This window comes from Chrysochloris asiatica, unplaced genomic scaffold (assembly GCF_000296735.1).
Source record: "Chrysochloris asiatica unplaced genomic scaffold, ChrAsi1.0 scaffold00011, whole genome shotgun sequence".
Taxonomy (NCBI): Eukaryota; Metazoa; Chordata; class Mammalia; order Afrosoricida; family Chrysochloridae; genus Chrysochloris; species Chrysochloris asiatica.
The window spans coordinates 34,942,927-34,968,174 of NW_006408529.1; the positions used below are offsets into that span (position 1 = coordinate 34,942,927).

At 42.7% G+C, this 25,248-nt stretch overlaps 1 protein-coding gene across 1 annotated transcript in view; it reads right to left on the minus strand.

Moving 5' to 3' along the window:
• Nucleotides 1-17,592: 17,592 nt before the first annotated feature.
• The window catches only part of LOC102810911 (dual specificity protein phosphatase 4-like), a 16,739-nt gene continuing 9,083 nt past the window's right edge, over nucleotides 17,593-25,248 (minus strand). The window contains exons 2-4 of the mRNA XM_006834486.1: nucleotides 21,689-21,834; nucleotides 19,029-19,248; nucleotides 17,593-18,455 (exon numbers count right to left, since the gene is read on the minus strand). Of these exons, the coding sequence (XP_006834549.1) occupies nucleotides 18,070-18,455; nucleotides 19,029-19,248; nucleotides 21,689-21,834 (752 nt within the window). The 3' untranslated portion in view covers nucleotides 17,593-18,069. The remainder of the gene's footprint in view (nucleotides 18,456-19,028; nucleotides 19,249-21,688; nucleotides 21,835-25,248) is intronic.

Below are 25,248 nucleotides of genomic sequence, written 5' to 3' on the forward strand. Positions count from 1 at the left end.
AAAGAGACGATCTCCTCCCCATGCAATATACCTAGGCGTTTTGACCAAGACTTCATTTTGCCCTCATGGAATCAGCAGTCAAGAAATCAAAAGACGTATTGCATTAGGTACATCTGCTGCAGAAGGCCTCTCTAAAGTGTTAAACAGTACAGATATCAATTTGAGGACTAAGATGCACCTGACTCAAGCCATGGTATTTTCAATAGCCTCATATGCATGTAAAAGTAGGACAATGAGTAAGGAAGACTTTAGAAAAATAGATGGATTTGAATTATTGTGTTGGCAAAGAATATTTAAAGACTGTCAGAAGAACAGACAAATCTGTCTTTAAAGAAGTACAGCCAGAACGAGCCTCAGAAGTGAGGATGGTGAGACTTTGCCTCTTATACTTTGAACATGTTGTCAGGAGGTTGTCCTCAATTTTTGTTTAGCTATTTGTGTACTTCTAACTTGTCTCCCTAACAAGAGAGTTTATTTATTTATTTAAGAATTTTGGCTGGGACCATCCAACACCCAATACCACCTAACACGATGTCCTCAACATAGAATCCTGAGTCTCTTTCCAAGTTGCCCTTCAATAAGCAGCCATATTGGCACCATGATCTTTAATAAAGGGAGTGTGGTTTGGTCCTCATAAAGCTCCATAAACTAGCGATTTGCCTTGGAGTAAAGAGCTATGAGGAGGCTTTAAACAATTTGTGGGGAAATTTCTCTTCAAAAAAGTTTTTGATGTGAATTAGGTGAAGTTTTACAGAATAAATAACTAGTTTTACATTCAACAATTTATATACTTTTTTTTTTTTCATTTCACTGATTGCAATTATCTAAATGTAACATCATTTATATCACTTCCTCCTCATGTTTCCATCCCTCCTCCTTTATTTACCCTTCTGAATTTTGTCCTTTGGTAAATGCTACCTTTTGGATCTCAATTTTCTAAGGCGGCATATGTGCCTCCCTAGTGTTACTGTTACTGTTCCCCTTACACATCTGCTTATTGTTGGGCTGAAACCAGAGCCACAGAGATGAGGTCAGTTCCAGACTTGAAAGGTGATCAAAGACCATAGCCTCCGGGGTTCCACCAGACTCCATCTGACCAGTAAACCCAGTATCTTTTATGGATTCCATTGTCTTTACATTCAATTTTCCACAAACTTTTCTGGTGTGGCACTGTAGGATAGGCACTGGGCTGCTCACCACAAGGTTGGCATTTCAAACCCACCAGCCACTCGTTGGAAACCCTGTACAGGGTGACTAGGTATCAGAATCGTCTCAACAACAACAGTATATAAGTACAAAATAGCATTTCATACTTCGGACACAGTGTCAGGAGGGACCAGTCACTAGAGAAGGATATCATGTTTGGTAAGGTGGAGGGTCAGAGAAAAAGAGGAAGACCCCCCCTCCCCCCCCCCCCCCGCCCAGGGAGATGGATTGGCCCAGTGGCAGCATCAATGAGCTCAAGCATGACAACAATAGTGAGGTTGGCCCAGGATCTCGCAGCGTTTTGTTCTGTTGTGCGTAAGGTCACTATGAGTCAACATCGACTAGATGGCACTTAACAACAACAAGAACTAGAATGGGTCTTTAGAGGTCATCTGATGCAGCTGTGTTGTCGTATTGATAAAGAACTTGTCAAGGTCACGTAGTTAGATTAAGGGAGGACAGACACAAGAACCCAAGCTCCTGACTTCCATTTGGAATTAAAAGGAAAAAAATTAAATCCTATAGGCAAAACTAATCAATGATGATAGAAATCAGAATAGTAATTTCCTTGGTGGCAGGAGAATTGATTTTTAGAGACTTAAGAGAATTTGAATGGAGTGTTGAAAATGTTCTGAATCTTAGTTGGGCATAGGTTACAGATATATACACCTTTGCCAGCATGCATCACACTATGTGTAAAGTATGTTCATTTTATTGTATTTTATATCAGTAAAATAGAATGTAAACAAAATATTTGGGACCTAAAACAACACAGATTGGTCCACCCGGGTTGGCTTGGGGCTCTGCTCCACACTGTTGCCATCGTCCTTACCTGAAGCCCAGCTTGTAGAGCAGCCCCTCACTTACATTTTTTTGTAATCTTGACAAAAGGGAAGAAAACACAAGAAACATGGTTTGTAAAGCTTCTGCCTGGAAGTGACCCATAGTTCTCAACTTTCAACTGTCCAATGATAAGTCGTTTGGCTACATACACATTGAGTTCAAGGGGAGCTAGACTATTTGGCAAGAACAGCACTGTTCTTTAGATTTAGTCTGAGACTAAATCTTTACAGGAGCAGACAATCTCCTCTTTTTCCTTGAGGAGCAGCTGATGGGTCTGCACTGCTAATCTTGCAGCAAGCACCTGACACTAACCCACAGAGTCAAAAGCAAAATGCAGACCAACCTGACAGTTTGCTATTGTTTGGGTGAGAATTCAGTGTGTTGGAAGGGAAGGAATTATGTAAATGTAGACACGCATGCACTTGTATTCATGCATTCACTTGTATGTGTAAAGAATATATTCTGGTAGCATTGATTTGTTGTTGTTAAGTGTCGTTGAGTAGGTTTGACCCATAGCGACCCTGTATAGGGCTTCCAAGGAGCAGCAACTGGTGAGTTGCTGTTCAAATCAACTTTGCAGTCCAGCACATTAACCCGCAGCACCACACCAATACCCTAGTAGCATTGGTAAGTACTTGTAAATTGGGTGGTGGGGCTGATCATTGATAGGGGATAGTTCTACTACATACATTTTGGCCCCTGTGAATAAATCATATATTTAAAGAACTAAAATGAAAATTTAAAAATGAAGAGTGAATTAAATCATTTATCATTTAACTTGAGGGTGTTTTATAATATATTGAGAGAAGCAAGATGCACACATGTAAACACCATGAGTTGGAATCAACTGACGGCAGCTAACAACATGACTTTATTGATAGAAAGCAAAGAATACCAAATAAAATCCCTGTATGAGAATTTATACAACACTATATTATTGTATGTCATCAAATCATTCCAACTCATACAGACCCTGCCTCATAGGGTTTCCCAGACTGTAATCTTTACAGGAGCACCTTTTTCTCCTACCAAGGAGCTGGTGGAATGTAACAGCCAAGTTAACAGCCAAGGACTTCATCATTGTGAGGTCAAGCCTACTCACATACCAGCTGGCTTCAAAAAGTTCATGGGAAATGGAATGAAAAGATAATGGAATTTCCCACAAAATTTACATGCAAAAATGCCCACAAGCAAAATTACATATGCATATGAATATTAACATGGAGGAGCTCTGGTGTGGCGCTGTATAAGCACTGGACTGCTACCCACAAGCAGTGGTTTGATGGTTCAAACCCACCAGCCACTCCTCAGAAATCCTACACAGTCAGAACTGACTCGATGGCACAACAATAAGTATGGAGGAATACATGGAAAGACCTGTGATTGATTGTTAGGTATGGTTGTTTACAGGGTACAGGTGGAGAAAGGAAGGTAAACCAAGAGGAAATGTTCTTTAACAGTCTTGTCTGAAAGAACCAGCATGTCTAATCAACTAATTTTCTATCTACCTCACAACTTGTCTATCTTTCATATTCTGGTGCCTTGGGTGGTACTGTGATGCTGGAAACAATGCCACTAGTGTTTCTTGGAAGAAGTACAGCCAGAGTGCTCGGGAGAAGTGAGCATGGTGAGACTTCATCTCATATCCTTTGGACAAGTCCCAGGAGAAGGACTTGATGGTTGGTAAGGTAGAGGGTCAGAAGGAAAGAGGAAGACCTTCAATGGGATGGATTGACACAGTGTCTTCAACAGTGGGCTCAGACGTAACAATTGTGAGGGTAGCACAGGTCTGGACTATGATTCCTTCTGTCACTAGGAGCTGAAACTAACTCAGCAACATCTAACAACACACCTTCTATCTACCCACCACCTTTTCTATCTATATACAACATGGAACAAAGAAAAATACCAGGCACTGCGGGTTAATGTGCTGAACTGCAAGGTCGGTTTGAGCTGCAAGGTCAGCAATTCAAACTCACCAACTGCTCCTCAGAAACCCTCTGCAGGGTCACTGTGAGTCAGAACTGACTCGATGGCACTTAACAACAACAACAAAGAAGTTACAAGAACATATGATAATGATGACTGTGCATGAGACAGAACAGTGACATATGTATATGTGTGTGTCCACATACAAACACACAGATGTATATATGCTCACATACATCAAAAGATGATCATGGAATATTAAGAAGTTATTGCAGATACAGGGGATTTCAAGTGACTTACTTTCTAATGTTTGAATATTTCAAAAGCTATTTTCACTGTGGGAAGGAAAAATAGATTGAAACAAGAATCATCTTTTTTTTTTTTTTTTTAATGTAGTTCAATTTAGGTTCTAATTTCCAGGTGAATTGCTTTAATCTGTTTGGAAAGTTAACACAAGAACAATCATCTTAGAAATGAAATAAGAGTTGCAACAATAATGACAGGACTGCAAATATGCAATTCTGCTCCTGTCTCTCTTAATGTCTCCTATCTGCTCCGGATATTGGGAGAGAGTCTTTTTCATTGGGAGGTGGAAATGAAGACTACCCGAGGAAAGCTAGCTCCATGGTCTCTACTCAAAGCAACTCAGTACACATTAAATGAGTGTTTTGGTAATACAGTGCTGCTCTAACAGAAAAACCCTAAGTGGCTTTGAGGTTGTTGTTGTTAGGTGCTGTTCAGTATGTTCTAATTGAGAGACTCTATGCACAGCAGAAGGAAACACTGCCTAGTCCTGAGCCATCCTCACAGTTGTTATTATGTTTGAGCCCATTGTTGACGCCACTGTGTCAATCCATCTTGTTAAGGGTCTTCCTCTTTGACACAGACCCTTCACTTTAGCTAGCATGAAGTCCTTCTCCAAGGACTGGTCCCTTCTGACAACATGTCCAAAGTATGAGAGATAGAATATTCTCTCACAGTTTGGGAAGCTAGAAGACAACAAGCAGAGTGCTTGCTCTAGAGGAAGTGTTTCTTTCTTTGTTGGTGCTGGGGGAATGTCCTTGTCTCCTTTCAGCATCTGTAGACCCAGCATTCTTGGAAATCTCCATGTGTTTGATACCAATCATTCTCTGGACCTAGGAGCTTCACAGTGCAGGAATTCCAGGACCAAAGATACACCAGGCCAAGCTCTTCTTTCTTGATGGTAAAAGGTCTCTCCTAGCTCTGCTTGACTATTTGATCTCGTTTATGTCTCAAAAGAGATGAAGTGAAGAAAGCCTAAACTTGTAGATTTCATCCAGCCTCATTAAGATCATAGAATTGAGGGCTGACAACATGTATGATTAAATGAGATCAGGGTTGATCACATCAGATAATATCATAGGGGAGGTGAATGCATTATACTATATTAATCCCTCATCATGGGGAATTACCACGTCTTAAAGGAGCTCTGGTAGCGTAGTGGTTATGAATCGAGCTGCGAACCGCAAGGTCAGCAGTTCGAAACTACCAGCTGCTCCACGGGAGAAAGATGAGGTGATCTGCTCCCGTAAAGATTTACAGCCTCAGAAACCCTGTTCAGGGTCGCTATGGGTCGAAACCGACTCGACGGCACTTAACAACAACAACAACAACAACTGACAAACTGGTGAGAATTCAGGCCCACCCAAATTGACACAAAACCTTACCTATTCCAAGCAGTTACAGTGGTGCAGACAAGTACATGGAGTCAATATCTGGCCCAGTGGTAGAATTCAACCTAGAAACCTATAGCCATTTTTTTTTTTTAAATTATTGGTCAGTTTTTCTCTATGATTCAAAAATAAATCTTCAGCTGTTAAGAGAAAGAAACATAAATATCAGGCAAGTAGTAACAAAAACAATGTAGGAACAGTATTACTGAGGCCAGAGAAAGTAGAATGGAATATTGTTGTTGTTAAGTGTTAAGGGTTTCCTAACAGCAGTTGATGGACTTGAACTGCCAACTTTGCAGTTCAAACTGACCTTGTGGTCCAGTGCTTATCCTACAATGCCACACCAGGACTCCAGAATGGAGCATTACATGAAACAAAGAGAGAAACATCATCTACAAGCCACAATAAGATCTAATGATCACATCTGTGCACATGAAACAAAACATTAAGACATATAAAGAGAAAACATTGAATTTTTCACTGTGGTTCTATCAAATTTTCCTTATAACATATTTTCAATATATTTTTCCATGTATCTGACAAATAACAAGAAAAATAAATAGGAATCTTAGGGTGTGAAATACTATATATGGTGTTACTGTGGTACAAAAGATTAACTCACTTGCCTGCTAACTGAACATTTGGAGATTTGAGTCTACCCAGAGCTACCTCAGAAGAAAGACCTGGCTATCATCATTTAATAAATCTGTCACTGGAAATCCTATGATCACAATTCTATTCTGACACACATGAAGTCACCGTGAGTAGAAATGGACAACTGTTTTAAATATTAGGTTTTGTTAATTTTATCTTAATTAATGCATCAAACTTTATACCTCAAAAAAGAGAATATGCCTTCTTTTAAAAAATCCTTAAACATTAGCATCAATTGATCTTATAATAAAACACAAGAAAATCTCAAATTTCAAAAAGTAAATATTATCAGGCAACATTCTTTGTTCATAGTGTAATAAATCTCTATGTTAATCACATTTTTGTTCTTAGGTACAGTTCAGTCAGTGCCAACTTCCAGTGACCCTATGCACAACAGAATGAATCACCACCGGGACTTGTATCATTCTCACAATCATTGTTAAGTTTGAGTCCATTGTTGTTGCCACTGTACTAATCCTTATTGAGAGTACTTTTTCGCTGGTCCTCCACTTTACCATGATAGCCTTCTCTAGGGACTAGTCCCTCCTGATAATATGTCTGAATTTTGAAAGATGAAGTCTTGAAATCCTGGCTTTTTAAAATTTTATATAAAGTTTTTATTGTGAACTGAGTGATAGTTTACATGAGAGAACATCAGCTTTACACCATTGTTTCATTGCAATGATTATAATCTCCTATGTGCATCATCCATTCAACAGTATTTGTTTCCATTCCCTCTGTTTGTGTGTGTGTGGCGGGGGAGGGGTGTACACATAAACACTTAGGAATATACAATAATTTTTAACAACCAAAGGGCACATTCTGCAATCCTGCCTCCTGACCACCAGCACCCTCTCTTTCCATGAGTCCAGAGTCCTCAGCTGCTCCCTCTCTCCATGTCCCCCATCTCTGCCTCCATTTCTGGTGTCGCTGCTTCTCTGGATAGGGTCCCACATTCCGCTTGTGCTCTTCTCCTTTGATGGTCCTATGATCCTCTGTTTCTGGACTGTAAAATTAACTACTTCCCCACTTTTAAAACTATTCAGTAGGGACTCTACCTTCCCTCACACACTCGTAAACTAAACTTCCTCTTGAAAACTTGTAAGCCAGTCATTTTGTACCTTTATCACCCCCTCATTTTATGTAGCCAGTGTCTAAGTTACCTGTCCCTATCTACCCTGTGTACAGAGGGGATAGCATTGATACTTGGTGTGAAGCCTCCTTCCCTCTCAGTTGGTACCTTGAGCTACTACATCCATAAGTATAAGTTAAGTTCATTGAATTGTATCAATTTGCACTCATTTCCTTTATCAAAAATTTTTTTTTTTAAAAAATTCTAGTTGAGCTCTAATTATCAAGCCATCAAGATCAAATGGGTACTATCTGCAAGTTTGTGCATTCTTGTGTGTCTCCTCTCACTTCATATCAGCTGGATGTTTCACTCTCAGCTTTAGCCCTCCATGGCTATGTCCTTATGGGCTCAGGTGTCCCCAGGTCTCACCACACTTTGGACCAACCAGCCCTTCCTCTTCACTCTCTCATCTCCAGGTCAATGGAAGTCTATGGAACATGGTTGAACTCAGCCCATTTCTTCATTGCTGCATTTCCCTCTCTTCCACTCACCAGTAGACCAATGTGGTTGCCAGCAAGCTTCCATGCCTGCTCCTGTGTTTCAACTTTTTTTCCAATTGTTTCCAACTACTTTGGGTGAAAATCCCAGAAGGAGGGATAGGTGGCCAGGCACCATGTGGGTACACCTGGGTCACAACTATAATATGAATAGAAATCGGTCCAAAATTCCCCATCACATGGTAGTTTGTGATCCAGAGAACTGGGAAATAAGATTAAGCAAGGGCTCATAGGGAAGTGTGTGTCCGGCCCAGAGACCCTAGAGTTCTTCTTGTGTATGGGTCCCAACCTGGCTGGTGGACACAGGGCTTTTGTAGCTCTGCATCCTGGTATTAGAGGGTCCAGAACACATTTTCCTTAGCTAATTGTTCTCCATATCATGCACTCATTTGGTCTTTACATTACTCACACTGCATTAGAAAGATTCCTTGAGTGTATATATGGGTGCAAAGAGTTCTGCCCAAGTTGCCTTGAGTTAAGCCCTAGTAGAGAGTACCAAGGGTCTGAAATTAGTGAGTATGCCTGTCCCTCCTTGTCTCCATATTCTCCTTGAATTACACTTATACAGTTTCCAACTTTATAAATGTCTTTATCTGAGGCAGTTTATGTTATGATGTTTTGTGATTCAGACAGGGGCAGTATAGCATAAGCAGGGAGAATGCACAGTGGTTGAAAGCTTGACTTCCAGTCCTGGCTTTTCCACAAACCAACTCCGTTCTTAGTTACTTGATCTCTCTGTGCCCAAATGTTGACATCTGTAAAATAGAGATCATATTGTGTCCTATATCTCATTAGAGGGTCATGAGGATTAAGTGAGTTAACATAAGGTGGAGCCCTGGTGGTGTCGTGAGTTATGCATTAGGCTGCTAACCACCAAGTCAGCAATTCAAATCCACCAGTCACTCTGAGAGATAAAGATGAGGCTTTCTGCTCCCCTAAAGAGTTGTCTTGGTGTGGCACTGTGGGATAAAGCAATGGACCTTACGGTTGACAATTCAAACTCACCAGATGCTTCTTGGAAACCCTATATGGGGTTGTTAAGAATCAGAACTGACTGGATGACACTTAGCAACAACAAAGATTTATAGCCTTGGAAACCCTATATAAGGTAATGAGTCAGAATTGACTCAATGACACACAACAGCATCAAGGTATTTAGAATAACAATAACTATTAATTTTTGTTACTATCTGATAAGCCAACTCTAACGAAGTGGTAAGGAATACTCTGGTAAAGTCTCAGTGACAGACCTGGACTCAGTAGGAATTAACATTTTGTGTATTAGCAATGTTATAGGGCTGGGGTGCTCAGCAGTAGCATGAATGCTACATGCAGTTAAAATGGAACCCTTCTGATTCCCTCAATTTAATGTATTTTATTGGATTACAGGAAGAATCTTGATGTCAGCATGTATTGTGTACTAGATCCATCTGAAAACTTTTTAGAAGCTAAGTGCCAAGACCCAGTGAGAAGTTTTGGCCCTTGGATGAGATGTCAGATGACAATGTTTCTAGATTAAGGGTGAAGCTTTCAATTTCAGGCTTTCTAGATTATTATCTATGTAATATAATGAAGGTTTTAAAAAAATTGGCTACAGAATTTTTTACACAGGCCTCCCATCAAGAGATAGGAGTCTGGGTCCCCACCCCTTGAATGTGGGCATGCTTGAAACTTCTTCAACCAATATATTTGAAGGGAAATGATGCTCTGTGATTTCTGAAGCTAAGTCATGAAAGGGGTGTTGCTTACACCTTGTTCACCTTGGAATGCCCCCACTGGAGCTCTGATCTGCAATATAAGATACCTGGAGAGATCTCCTATAGGTGTTCTTGTCAACAGTCACAGCTGAACTGTCAGCCAACTGCCAGCATCAAATGTTAGGCATGTGAGCAAGTCATTGTGAATGTCCACCCTAATGGAGCCTTCAGAAGACAGCAGTCTCAGGTAATAGCGGAATGCAATGGCTTGAAAGACCCCGAGCAAGAACTGTCCAGCAGGGCCCTTCCCCAAAATTTCTGATTGACAAATCTGTGAGCAAAGCAAAATGGTTGTTAATTTACACAATGAATTTCTTGGTTAAATTGTTATGCACCAATAGTAATTGGAACAATTATGGTTTATGGGTTTGTCTTCTTAGTTACCTAGCACTGCTGTGAAGCAATACCAGAGATAGATGGCTGTAATGAACAGAAATTTACTCTCTCAGTTTGTTGTTGTTAGGTGCTGTCCAGTCGATTCTGACACATAACGACCCTATGCACAACAGAATAAAGCGTTATCCTCACAATTATTGTTATGTTTGAAATCATTACTGCTGTCACTGTATTAATCCAGCTTGCTGGGGGATCTTCCTCCTTTTCACTGACCCTCCATTTTATCAAGCATGATATTCTTCTCCAAGGACTTGTCCCTCCTGAGAACATGTCCCAAGTATGAGAGATGAAATCTCACCATCTTGACTTTGAAGGAGCATTCATTCTGACTGCACTTCCTTCAACACAGATTTGTTTGCTCTTCTGGCAGTCCATGGTACTTTCAATATTCTTTACCAACACCATAATTAAAATATATGGATTCTTCTGTGTCTCCCTCATTCATTGTCCAACTTTCACAGGCATATGGGTTTATTGAAAATACCATGACTTGGGTCAGGTGAACCGTAGTGCTCAAACTGACATCTTTGCTCTTCAATGTGTTAAACAGGTCGTTTGCAGATTTGCCTAATGTAATACAACATTTGATTTCTTGACTGCTGCTTCCATGAATACTGATTGTAGATCCAAGCAAAATGAAATCTTTGACAACTTCAATTTTCTCAGTTTATCATGCTGTTATTTATTGGTCCAATTATGAGGATTTTCATTTTGATTTTCATCAGTAAGTATTTTAAATCTTCTTCACTTTCAGCAAGCAAGGTTGTATCATTGACATATTGCAGGTTGTTAATGAATTGTCCTCCAATCCTGATGTCATGTTTCTCTTCATATAATCGGGCTTCTTGGATTATTTGTTCAGCATACAGACTGAATATATATGGAGAAAGAATTCAACTCTGGCACAGACATTTCCTGATTTCAAGCCATTCAGTGTCCCCTTGTTCTGTACTAACAACTGCCTCTTGGTGCATGCACAGGTTCTCACGAGCACAATTAAGTGTTCTGGAATACCCATTCTTTTCAATGTTATCCAGAGTGTGTCATGATCCACAGGGTTGAAAGCCTTTGCATAGTCAATAAAGCACAAGTAAACATCTTTCTGGTCTTCTCTACTTTCAACCAAGATCCATCTGAAGTCAGCAATGATATCTCTCATTTAAGTCCTCTTCTGAATCCAACTTGAACTTCTGGCTGGTCCCTGCTGCAATCATTTTTGAATCCTCTTCAAGAAAATTTTACTTGCATGTGATATTAAGGATATTGTTTCATGATTTTCATATTCTTCTGGATCACCTTTCTTTGGAATGGGCACAAATCTCTTCCCATTGGTTGACCAGGTAGCTGTTTTCCAAATTTCTTGGCATAGATGAATGAGTGTCTCTGGTGCTGCATCAGTTTGTTGAAAAATTTCAATTTGTATTCTGTCAATTCCTGGAGGCTTGCTTTTCGCCAATGCCTTCAGTGCAGCTTGGACTTCTTCCTTCAGTACCACTGACCCTTGGTTATATACTACTTCTTGAAATGGTTGAGCAGTGACAGTTTTTTTGTAAAATGGCTCTCAGTATTTCTTCCATCTTCTCTTGAAGCTTTCTGCATCATTCAATATTTTGCCCATGGAGTCCTTCAATATTTCAAGTCAAATCTTCAATTTTTTCTTTAGTTCTTTCAGCTTGAGAAATGCTGAGTCTCTCACTGCTTGTTGCTGTTGTTGTTAAGTGCCATCCAGTCGGGTCCGACTCATAGCAACCCTCTACAGGGTTCCTGAGGAGTGAATGGTGAGTTTAAACCACTGAACTTGAGCTTCAAACTTTGTGGTCCAGTGCTTGTGGCACCACACTAGTACTCTTCTCACAGTTTAGGAAGCTAGACATCCAAATTCAGCATGCCAGTTCTAGGAAATGGCTTTCTCTGTCCGGTCTAGGGAAAAGTCCTTGTCTCCTTCATACTCTGTGGGCCCAGCATTCCTTGAAGACTTCCATTTGTCTTGGCATCAATCTCCCCTGGGTCTAGGAGGGACCCTGGGTCCAAAGGACATGTTCCGCTACTAGCTCTTCTTTCTTGGTAGTGTTAAGATCCTTCCTTCTCTGCTTACATCTCTCTTTTTATGTCTTGTAAGATAAAGGGTGCTACACGTCACATCTCAGGAAACTTCTCTTACATTGAACCAGGACTGTGCCCTGAGGTTGTTGCATTGCATCCTAATCCCTTTGCAACCGATCGGCTGATCCTATCAGGGCACATCATGGGAGATGATCACATCATCTCATAACTGCCCAACCCCTGAGAATCATGGGCCAGCTAAGAGAACATGTATCATATTGTGTGTGTTGGGGTGGTGGTATACAATTCAATCAGGACAAGGTTGTTTCAACAGAAGGGAGTATCTATATCAGCCCATTTCTGAGCTGAGTTGTAAATCAGAATAATTTGAGGATAGTTTGTAGTTTCTGACTCAGTATGTCTTAAGGGGGCCCAAGAATCTCAATGAAAAGACAATATCTTGTTTAAAAAGTAGTAAGTTTTTATTACAATAGTGGTAGATACACATTACGGAAGGATATAAATCCCTCTCCCTGTACAGTATGATCCCCCCTTCCATCTGTTACTTTTTAGTTTCAACAGCTTACTTAACTCTCCAGGTTAAACTCAGGACCATTTTGTCATGTTTTGCCTTACATTCTGCTGGTATTTTGCATAGGTTCATTTATAGAGGATTATCATTTCAACATTGTCTTTTTTATCTAAGAACACAGTAAGCCTTTCTGCTTTTTCCCCAACGTTCTAATCCACCCCTGGTGTGGCATAGCAGTAGAGTGTGCTGGACCACTAGGTTGGTTTGAAACACCAGGTTGATGGTTCAAGCTCACCAGTCATTCCTTGGAAACCCTATACAGGGTCGCTATATGTCAAAAGTTACTCCATGGCATTTAACAACAATAATCCATCCCTTCATAGGGACTTCCCAAGTCCATTACATGTTGTTGTTGTTGTTAAGTGCAGTTGAGTCGTTTTAACCCATAGTGACACTGTAAAAGGTTTCCAAGGAGCGGCTTATGAGCTTGACCACCAACCTTGCAGTCTGGCTCATTAACCCACAGTGCCACACCAGGACTCCTATAGGCCCTGCCCATTTCTGGTAAAGTTCACTGTAGGCATTACATTTTTAAGTTGCTATAGTAAATGAGATCTCTTACTATACCTCCATTTTAACTGGTTATTGTTTTCATAATAAAAAAAGCTATTGATTTTTTATATAAACTTTATAATCAACCATTTACTACTATATTCTCTTACTTCTGATAGAATTTTGGTTCATTTCCCTTATGTTTTTCAGAAACAAATAATTTGCAAATAAGCATGGCCTCTGATTTTCTAGATTATATACCTCATTCCTTTCCTGGCCTAAAAGTTGGCAGTTTGAGTACACTCAGCAGCTTTGCAGAAGGCCTGAAAATCTTCTTCCATCAAATTAAAAACCCATGGCCATCATGTCAATTTCAACTCCTAGTGACCACATAGAACAGAGTAGAACTACCCCAAAGGGGTTCCAAAGCTGTATAGAAACAGACTGCTACATCTTTGTCCTGTGGAGTGGCTGGTGGGCTTGAACCACTGACCTTTTGGTTAGCATCCCAGTACTTAAGCAGTGCACAACCAGGGGTCTTTTCCATTAAGAGGACAGCCAAGAAAACCCTGTGGAGAAGTTCTACTCTGTAAGACATGTGGTTGGTATGAGTAGAAACCAACTTGACAGCAATGGATTTAGTACTTTCATAATGCTAAATAATGACACAATGAAAATGCATGTTTACTAGTATGTTTTTAACTTGAGAAATTGGCACCAGTGGGCTCTGAGGCAAGCAGTACATCACTGGGGAACCACTGGCCTATGCAATAGAACTTTCAGTTTATTTCGTCAATCTGATCTTGAACCATAGTGCTTATTTTCATGATCTCAACAAAAACAAGATTAGTCAAATTTCCTGATTCTGTGAGCCACATTGGACCCCCCTCCCCCGTACCAATAGGGTGGCGTGTCCTTCTTGTTCATATTTCTATTGCAGCTGAATTACTTTGCCACTCTCTGGTCATTCTATTCTGTATCCTGTGCGTATCACACAGTAGATTCTTAGATGAAGGGTCCTGATTGTCACCCAGTTCTCCTCTATCAGTCTCTCTGCAACTGGAGAAACCAGGCTCTCAGAGAATAGTTACCAGTCTCTTCCTTTCATTTTCCTTGAGTGGTGTTCAGTGAACAAAAGTGGGCTGACATTTTCACCAGCCAGTCTCACTGCGAATGGGACTATACACAAGAGATTAGTAAGTGGCCCAAGGCTTTTCCCTCCCCTTCTGCGTCAGAGGAATCGGACAGCTTTCCAGGAAAGGACAAAAACCAAGCCAGAGGTGGTTGAAAATGTTATTTATTTTTCTTCAAATGATTCTTTTCAAGCAATAAATAAAAACAGACGTGTTGACTTTTCTAAAAAACAAAACTAAGCAACAACAACAAAAATCCCCTAAACTATATACATCCTACAGAAATACAGGCATATCAAATGTAGAAATGACATCACTCTGAAAGATGGGGCTATTTACAGAAGTTACAAGTATTGCATTGCTCTGTCTGTAAGAAGTCTCTTCTTTGTATGACTCAAACTCTAAGGAAGGGCGGAGTACTACGGCTGAGAGAACACTTTCCAGGTGACATTCTCCAACTACTTATAAGCAAGGAAAACATTGTCATCTAGCCGCTGTATTCCGTCACCTAAGGATGCTCTCCAGACCAGCTGGCTTTCAGGGAGCAGGGCAGAGTGCTCCCTTCAGGAGCTGCATGCTCTGAGTTGCTCCTGAAATGAACCATCTTGGTCCTTGGTTGGCTTGGGCCTGGCAATAGGGCCATACTGTGCCAGTGACAAACTCTGTGACTCCAGGGAGACAAGCTAGTTCTGTGTTATCCAGGCCCAGCCACTAACAACAGCACACCCTGCCCAAACCAAAAGCACTTATGCAAACTTGGCAGCACATCAAAAGCACGTGGGGAGCTTTGACACAAATTGCCTGGGTCCCACTCCCAGAAACTGACTTAATTGTTCTGAGAAAGGACTTTTTAAAGCTTCCAGGTGATTCTAATGGGCAGCCAAGGTGAACCACTGCTTTAATACAAGTGCTTAGTGATCCTTGGCCAAGTCCAATCTTTAGTTCCTTCTCCTCACCCTTGAATCAACTGCCCCTCTACACCTCCCTTTATCCAACTTCCCAAGGGATTAAAAACAAACAAACAAATGGAAAGGAACACGATCAGAATTGTAGCTTGTTGAAATCTCTCTGGAATATGGCTGGAAGGAACAGCCTCAGGTGAGGATGAATGAGGAAGGCACTATTAGCCTTCCATTCAGCAATGGTTTCAGCCTAATACTGTTCTGTAGGAACATCGGCCCATTTCCCTTAGAGCAGCTCTGTAAACTCAGTCAGCAATGCCCTCTGGCCACTAGAGAATTTCACATCACCAGAAATCATTTCGTGGGAGGGGTGCCTATTGAAAGTCATTGACCATTCAGGTTTACGTGTGGTGGTATTTTCATTAGAGCTACTCTAAGTCATCTAAGAGGCTTCTGATGGGAGAACAACAACAGAAGTCCTCTTTTTCACTCACGTCAATTTCCTACTCATTCACAATGCTATCAAGTACAAAGAAAATGGCTTTATAAATAGTTATTTGACATTGTGGTGAAAGATGTAAATTGGGAAGCTGGGAAAAGACAGATCTGGAACCAGTCCTGAGTTCCTACTGTCCATGTGGTCTAATTCCAATCTGGGAAAGCAGTATGCATAGTTTCTGACAAATGTACACTCATTCTATAAAATGTGACTCTGTTCTCTGGACCACTTTTACCCACCCCCATCCCCCAAGCAGCCCTTCCTCCCTTACTGATCTCATGTTGGAACCCCTAGTTTTTTCAGCTGCAGGACCCATTTGACCTCATTCATCACAAAACATGAAGTGACTTCCAGGAATCAAGGAAAAAGTGGGAATGTCCAACTGTGCTGTGTCTAAATGGATCCATTGTGTAGGAACCCCAAGCCCTCCACGCCTAGTCCTTAACTATTGAGCCAAGCAGCTCCCCGGGGGGAAGGAAGGGGGCCTCTGGCTTTTCTAAAAGCAGGAAATGGGAACTCTGGCCTCACCCAGAGGTGGGGCTTGAAAGAGGCAGGACTAATGATGCTGACACAGGTTCATGGAAGGGAAGGTGATGAGCCTGGTCCTGGCTGGGATGTTCCAATGAGAGCATCCCAACACTATTCTGATACTGAGGCTTGAAGTTATTGAGCTGAGCAAGAATGTCCATTTAGATCTAGACTCTCAAAGGGCTTAAAAAACAAAACAAGACATGCTCTCATTTCTAGACAAGTTTTCAATGACCTCTAATCTGGCACTCCGTAACAACACTGTTCCACAACACTACAAATAAAGCAACATCTAGCTTGTTCCCTCTCCCTCCCCACAATCCCACCCCACAGTAAACATATCCTTTGTCTTCCAAAAGCCATTCCTCCACTTGGAAAGGCCTCTTAAAATGGCATTGTCCCAAGAAAAGATTCTAAGATGGCCCTCAAGTGTCCACCATGCCCTGCACAGAACCCAGCCGTCAGCCAGGCCCAGGCAAGGAGTCTGCCCCACCCAGCTCACTGTACTCTCCTGCCCTCTCAACTTCAAGGGGACCTGAACATGGTGCCCACTCCCCTTTTTCCATTTTAAAGAGAGCATTTAAAAATATTCTCTTAAACCAGAAATTTTAAGAATGCGGGGAATTGTTGGCATAGTTCATTCCAAGCCAACCCCGTAAAAATGAAAAACTCAAGATTCATGCAAGAGAGAAAGAGGATGGTTTAACTTATAAAAGGATCCATTTTAGGTTTATCTCTAGTTAGCTGGTTTTCCCAATGGCCTTGCCAAATGATTCACTAGAGGAAAAATCAGAATTGCACTCAGTTTTTGTTCCGGAGCACCTTATAGGATATGGCGTTTATCACTGAGGATAGAAGAGACCTAAGCAGGGTTAGGGGGAAAAGCTCCCACCACCCAATCAAATTCTTGATCAACGTAGAGAGAAGGTGGTATTGTTGTGGCTCAGAAACTAGCTCCAAAGTAAGTAAAGAGCTGTCCTTTCCTTTTCTCCTTTGTCCACCCACCCACCTGCCTCCCAGTGGATCATCATGTTGACCTGCGCAGACCTAGGAGAATTCATGGATTTCCTAACTGCCCTGATGTTTGCATGCTATTGTGCTCCATTGTTTGACATCAACATAAATATATTCTAAATGAACTGTCACTACTCTTCTTGTACTTAACATACTGAGGAAATTCTTAATAAATACTTTTATTTATTATTAAGCTTAATTATTCATTTGTTGTGTGACTTAGAAATGAAAATCATGTCCTAAAAGATTTGTTTTAAAGTCAAAAACAAAAAAAAATCCACAAAACAAAATTCCTGTACTGTAACAACAAAAAAGTAACAAGAACACAAATCCAGGCACTTCTGGGAAAGTGGTTTGTTTTTTATCCCTTGTCCACCCCCCTCCCCCAATAAAACTGGTTGGACACATTTGCCAGGATCTGTGGATTTCATAACTTCAAGCCTTATGCTTAAAAAAATGAGGTAAGAAATTTCTATCTTAAAAGTAAAACTGACAACACAAACCAAACCAAGGTCTTCCCTGGCTGCATAGACAGCCATTATTGCTCTAAGTTGGAGTGTTTTGTTTGTTTGCTTTTAATATGTATTCAAAGTCCTTATTGCCATTCTTGCTGGCCCCGAGGATGGCCAAGGAGAAGTGGATGGGGAAGGAGCTTGGTCACCTGCCCCCCGCTAGTCAGTTCCAACTTGCAGCCACACATGGGCCCACCCAACTCTTGCTGAAAGCTGACTCTTGTTCTGGGGACTCCAAGAGTGACCCTAACAGCTGGGGGAGGTGGTGATGGGGCTGTGCAGGTATGGCAGGCTGCTGGGGGCCGAGTGCACCCCCACAGAGACTGGGAAGCTGAAGACAAACTGAGAGGTGGGGGTGGGGGTGGTTTTTCCCCGCTCCCGCAGGGGCCCCGAGGGGCTAGCAGCCTCCACAGCACAGGAGGTGGTCAGCACCTGGGACTCGAACTGCAGCAGCTGCCCCATGAAGCTGAAGTTGGGCGAGATGATGCTCCGGCGCTGCTTGACAAACTCAAATGCCTCCTCCAGCCTCACCCTCTTCTTCATCATCAGATAGGCCAGGCAGATGGTAGCAGAGCGTGAGATGCCCGCCTGGCAGTGCACCAGCACCCGTCCACGGCAGTCCTTCACCGCATCTGGGCAGAGAGCATGACACCGTTAGTGCTCTCAGGGCTCCTGGTTCCTCATCACAGGGGCTGAGCCAACGTGGGGGTGGGCAAGGGTTGGAAAAGGGCTGGAAGACAGCCACAGATGAGGGATTCCAGAAACCCATTCATTCTAGGGTAATTTTGAGACTTAACCAAACAAGAACATTACACATAGGAAACGTGCATACTAGGAACCAGATATACCCTAATATACATTCAAGGATTTCCATTTGCAGAAGCAAAAACAATGATCTAATTCTCAACTTCTCCCCGTTTTTGTTGCTGTCTTCCACCCCATCCAAAAGTTCTTATCATCAAGACACATAGAGACATGTAATGGAAGGGTAGGTAAGCTAACAACAATGGTACAGGAGTTCATCTTCCTCTTATTGCCCCAAATACAACACCCAGTGGGTGAGGAAGAGAGGAAATGGGCACATCCTGAACACAGTGCTTTCCAAGTCCCTCCTGTAGCACGTCTATTACAAGCGGTTTCCTCTTATCTTCCCCTCCCCAGCCCTCTAACCTAATCACCCAAAAAGGGCAGGACCACCAACTTACCGATATACTCAATGGCTTCCATGAACCAGGAGCTGATGTCAGCCTTGTGGTTATCTTCCACTGGAATGCACTTGTATTGAAAGTATCCTTCAAAGTGGTTGGGGCAGTCTGAGGAGACATTCAACAGGGCCGTGATGCCCAGGGCGTCCAGCATGTCTCTCCGGGCAGCGTGGTAGGCACTGCCGAGGTAGAGGAAGGGAAGGATCTCCACAGGACCTCCCTGCGCCAGAGAAGAAAACAAAGGCATACAAACAACATGAGTATGAGGCAACTAGGAAAAGGACTGCATGGGACAGGCGAGGGAAGCCAGTCTGCGATGGGCTTTTATAGGCCCCGGGGAGAATATGTGCTAGGCACAGCCCTTCTGGGCTTTCCCATGATCCTCTAGGAGCTCCTGGCAGAGAGTGGCTGGGTCCAGCAGGACTCCTCTAACCTCCGGCCTCTGCTCTGCCCATGAACCAGGTAAAGCCTTGCTGACCCCACCTGCTGTCCAAGCAGCCCACCTGCCTGGTGATAGAGGAGGCAGCAGTTGTCTGTCAGTCTCGCTGAACCATTTGTAACATTTAAGAGTTGATACTCATAATATTGGTTTTCTGGGTTTGAAACCCTAGGGCCATAATCTCATGAGACAACTCAGTCAGTTGGCCTAATATACATTACAAAGTTTATGTTCTACAGCCTCGTTTGGTGAGTAGTATCTAGGATCTTAAAAGCTTGCAAGCAGCTGTCTAACCTATCTAATATTGCCACCTTGTAGTACAGCTATTGAATCCTGGTGTGGTGCTGTGGATTGATGCATCAGACTGCAAAGTCATTTGAACTGCAAGATCGATGGTTCAAGCTCACCAGCTGCTCCTTGGAAACCCTATACAGGGTCGCTATGGGTCAGAAATGACTCGATGGCACTTAACAACAGCAACAATACAGCTATTAGAGAAAAAGATGAAACAAAAAACTCAGAGAGAAAAACTAATCAACAGGAGTAACAGGCTACATGAATTACAGCCTCAGCTACCCTGAGGCCAGAACTAGATGGTGCCCAGCTACCTCTGAAGACCATTCTTATCAGGGGCCACAATAGATGAATCCTGACAAAAGAGGAGAAAAATGTGAAACAGAACTCAGAATTCTTTAAAAGTCCAGATCTGCTGCACTGGTTGACAATAGAAAACTCCCCAAGACTATTGTCCTGTGATACTCCATAAACCTTGAACCAAAACTACCTTATGAGGGCACCTTATAACTTAATTACATATTGGTTCATAAGATGGAACAGTTACCAGTGAAAAACTGGAGAAATTACCAGTGAGTACTACACACATTTAAAAATCATCTATCTGAGCAAATAGTCAATAATCACTCTAAAGCAAAGATGAAAGGGCAAGGGGACAGGGAAACTAGTCACTAGAAGTGAAATATTCAGAAAGAAATGAAGAAGAATGTTAAAACACTGTGGAAAATGTAATGGATGTCTCTGAACAATTTGTGCTGCAACTGTTAAATGGGAACCAGTTTGTGTAATCTTACACTGAGAACCCCCAAACTCAAACCACCATCAAGTCAATTCTAATCAGAGGGACCCTCTAAGAATGGCTTCCTAGGGTTTTTGAGACTAAATCTGGGTGGGAGCAGACAGTGTCATCTTTCTCTGGTGGGTTTGAATTGTTAGCAGCCTGGTTCTCAACCCACTGTGTCACCAGAACGCCTTTCACTGAAAACACTATAAAATATTAATTTGGGGGACAAGAACTCACATATTTTAACAATCAAGCTATTTATCATGTGGCTTACGTATTTGTTTGGTTTGATATGTCTTCACTTGTTGTTGTTGTTATTTTTATGTACCGTGGAGTGGGTTCTGACTCACAGTGACCCTGTATAGGGTTTCTGAGGCTGTAAATCTTTATGGGAGCAGAAAGCCTCATCTTTGTCCCGCAGAACCGCTGGTGGTTTCAAACTGCTGACCTTGTGGTTCATAGCCTAATTCATAACCACTACGCTACCAGAGCTCCTTATGTCTTCACTTAGCAAACCAAAAGTAGATACAAACCGGGCCTCATAGACAAGAGGAGGGTAATATGAGATAGTGTAAATCAAGCTAAGTTTCTGAAACTTTTCTGAGTTAGAAGAACTCAAAGGTACTGTGCCCCATAAATACATGTCCTCGCCATGGAATTGGAAAGGCTTATAAGAAATGGAATTTCCTCCCCCAGCAATGGTAGGATGACAGTTATGTCCATCTGGCCTTCACTGCTGGCATATACAATAGGTATAGCCTGATGCTGTGGGCCAGGCCTGGTTCTACTGCTCCTTCAAAAAAGAATCATGTTCTTTCTCGCAGCTTCCTGTACAAAGGCCACCCAACACACGACTTTAATCAGCCTCCCCACTTATGGGCACATGTGGCCAAATCAGAGACTTCTGGAAGTGAGGTCTTTTCTTTACTTTATCAAGGAGGGGGTAATAAATGAGGAATGAGGAAGAACACCAATGAATAAGTGGACTCTATCCAACATCCCACCCAATACTCAGGGTTCATTCACCACATTCCCTGCAAAGTGGGACATTGAACTCAACGTCCTCAAAATACAGAGATCTGGAAAGGAAACCCTCCCTCCACCTATTCCCACACTGCCCTTTGTCTCTGCCTGCGCTTCTACCTGGTCGTGCAGTGGGGTTCCACAGGAGGTGCAGCCCAGATCCAAGGACTCCATTGTACTTGTGGGCACTGGGGGTGGGATGGCTGCCAGGGCCTTGGTTTTGGAGCAGAATTCTGGGTACTCGGAGGAAAACCGCTCATAGCCACCTGTAAAGGGGGAAAAGGTTCAGGTTAAGGAAGCTATTACCAAGACAGCAGTAAGTCAGAAAGAGCTTGAATCTTACCCCAGACTAAAGCCATCTGTTGGGAAGCTAGGTGCTATCTCTGTAGTTGCCACTGGGTGGCACTGTGGGCCTGGAGATGACTGTGGGAGTACTTTGCAGAGATGCAGAGCCCACTTTAGGCCAGGACTGTATCCTCAAGGCTGGGAGGATGCTTGGCACTTCAACAAAGTTTGGGGGCGTGGGGAGAGGGGGGCGGAGAGGACCTTCAATTTGGGATGACGATATGCAAAGGAAGATGTGCAAGAGTATGCAGACGAGACCCATCCTAGAGTACCTCCTTAGGGGATCACAGAGCACGGTCACTGGGCATGTGCATTTCCATATGTACCGCACTAGGCAGCTTGCAGCTGTGTCCTTGGACCTGCAAAGACGCCATCGTCACTCCAGCCTTTTGAGAGGCTCTCCAATGTGGGAAAAAAATTGCCCTGGCACCCAGCCCTTCTGGAACTCAGAAACGGAGCAGATGCCAATTACATGGCCTTGTGAACAGCTGTTCCCTCAACAAGAAGTCAAACCAGGAGGGAAAGGGCTTAAATCTAAATAAATCACTCTTGCTACATACAGGTTGGAGTCCTAGTGTGGTACTGTGGGTTAATGTGCTGGACTGCAAAGTTGATTTGAATGACAAGTTGGCTGCTACCTGGAAACCCTATACAGGGTTGGAACCAACTCGATGGCACTTAACAACCAACAGCAACAACATACAGGTTTGGGGCAAGGGCGGACTTCCTGACCTGAGAGTTGCTAAGACCTGGAGTGGCTGGTTATCTGGGAGGAGGTCTTTTAAATAAAAAAAAGATAAATGGCCAAAGTAACTGGAGTCTTGTCAGTGCTAACCAGGTGGTGGGTAAAGACATGGGCAGAGCTGCAGGGGAAACACTCATGCCTGACCATCATTACAATCTCAGGGACTTTGCTTTGGGGAACAATTTACTGTCAACATTTGGTCCTACTTTTATTTCTATCTTGCAGTTTCTGTAGAGCCCAGAATTAACTTATACATTTGAGTATCCATGAACTTAGTAGAGTCTGTAAATTGTGGAAGGACAACTCTCATTGATCCATTCTGCTGACTAAAACGACAAGTTGGCTAAATTAGGGCATGTGTGTAACAAGACCATGAAACCATTCAGGCTGAGTGGTTTGATAGGTCCAGTGCTCCCTGTATGCATTTACAGTAATCTTCCGACATGCAGACATTTGATGTTTAGTCAATTACTTGCCTTGAATTTCAACCATAGAGATTACAGCCTACTACTACTTCTGAGGGGGGGGGGGGACAGGGAGGGGAATGACTATGGTATCATAAGGCTTACAGAAACAGGGTATACAGTTTTTCCTCTCTATTCCCTCCACCCCTCAGGATATAAATGGATATCTCTTTGGTCACAGGCTTCATTCCTGCTGAGTCATAACCACTGGCCTTTCGGGATGGAAAACCTGCTAGAAGCTGCAGTCCTGCTCTCTCCAGTGATGCTGGTCCCTTTAGAGGTCACTGGATCTCTGAAGTTAGCCCTCCTTCCTTTGTAACCCTCTGTCCCCTTTCCTTAAAAGGCAACAAACACGGCTACCCAGTGTGCAGTGTGGGAGAAGGAGTAGCCCGCAAATGTCTTTAGCTGAGGGCTCTACAATGGGGCGCTGGCCGTGTGGGAAGGAAAGCAGATCAGCCAGCAGATTTGTATTGAACACCTATATAAAATGCCGTCACTGGGGAGGGAGTTACTGATTAATCGGTACAGTCTCTGGGGTGAATACATTTTTGAAAATAATGGTGAGGGTTGCGCAATAGTTTAGTTAGCACTGAATTGTACACTTAAAAACAAATTAAAGTGTCATGTATTATATATGTTACCACAATCAAATTTTTTTCTAAAGCCATCCCTTGTTACTGTATACACTTTCATGTTGTTAGCTGCCATTGAGTTGGCCTCTGATTTATGGCAACCCCACACATAACGGGATTGGACCAGTGTGCTCCATATGGTTTTAGTTGGCTATTTTTTTTTGCAGGTGGATTGCCAAGCTTTTCTCATTAGTTTTAGTCTGAAAAATCCACTGAACAGGCGCTCAGCATCATGCTACATGTAAGCTCCACTGACCATTGCAGGAGGTGGTTTCACTTGACTTGCATTAGCCAGAATTAAACCTTGTCTCCTCCAAGGAAGACAAAGATTCTACCCCTGAACCATCACTGCCCTCTATATGCTTCTATAGGATTTGATTTTTTTTTTTTTTTTTTTAAACAAAGTGATCCTGAGTTATTAAAACATTTTAAAAAAGAAATTTAAGGCAAAAAGCTCATCACCTATTTAGGTACGTACACAAGCTGTGTTGTTGTGTGTTCCAACTTATAATGTCCCTGTATAGAGTTTTCGAGAGCCTAGTGGATTTGAACTGCAGACCATGCAGTTACCAGTCCAGTGTTTTTCCTACAGTGCCACACCAGGACTCCACTAAAAAACGAGTAGGCACAGCACCGTAAGTGAGGCGCCAGTCTGCAAGATCACACCTGGCCACAAGGAGGAGCCCTTGAAGGCAGCAAAAGTGAGAGGAGTCTCTGGTGTTGAGACCGTAGTTCCCAGCCCTGACAAGGCACAACACAGGGCAGCCAAATGAAGTTGGGGACAGATAAGAGACTCTGCGGTCAGAATGACTGGACTGGTTCCGTTCTAGCCCTGTGAATCATCAGCTGTGCATCCCGGGGCCAGGCATTTAGCCTCTCAGAACCTCTTCAATGTGCAAAATGATTGAACTTCCTTCCCACATTGTGCCTTCAAAGACTGATTGAAGCAACGCTTGACACCTGACGTCTGGGAGACACATAATGAAGGTTTCCTTTTCTGGCACCTGCACTGAGTGGTGCCCCCAAAAGAGATCCCCAAAGACTAAAGAGGAACAAGGGGACTCCATAAGACTGGCAGCTTCCAGATTTTTGATAGCCGTCTCTTCCTGGACTGTATTTTTCCGGTTGGAGTCTTGAGCCAAGATTGCTAGACAGAGGATGGGCGGGGGCACTTTGTATCTCCTTCCTAGTCATGAGTACCCGCTGCCTCCTGGGGTCAGTCAGTTAGGCTAGTGCAGCACCGAGAGCTTCAGAGGCAGCTGCTAACCACGGAGTGGGGTGAGAGACTGGGGGGCATGGCCAAGTGAGCAGGACAAGGGGACCCAGCAAGTGGAAAAGAGGGCAGACCCTACTGTTTGAGGTATTTCCCTGGTTGTTCAGAGCAGGACAGACACAAAGCAATGGTCTGAAGAAGACACCAGTAGAATGCAGCTGAACAATTATGACTAAAAACTGAGTTCCCTTTGGAGACACTGGAAAGATTGACATCCCAAC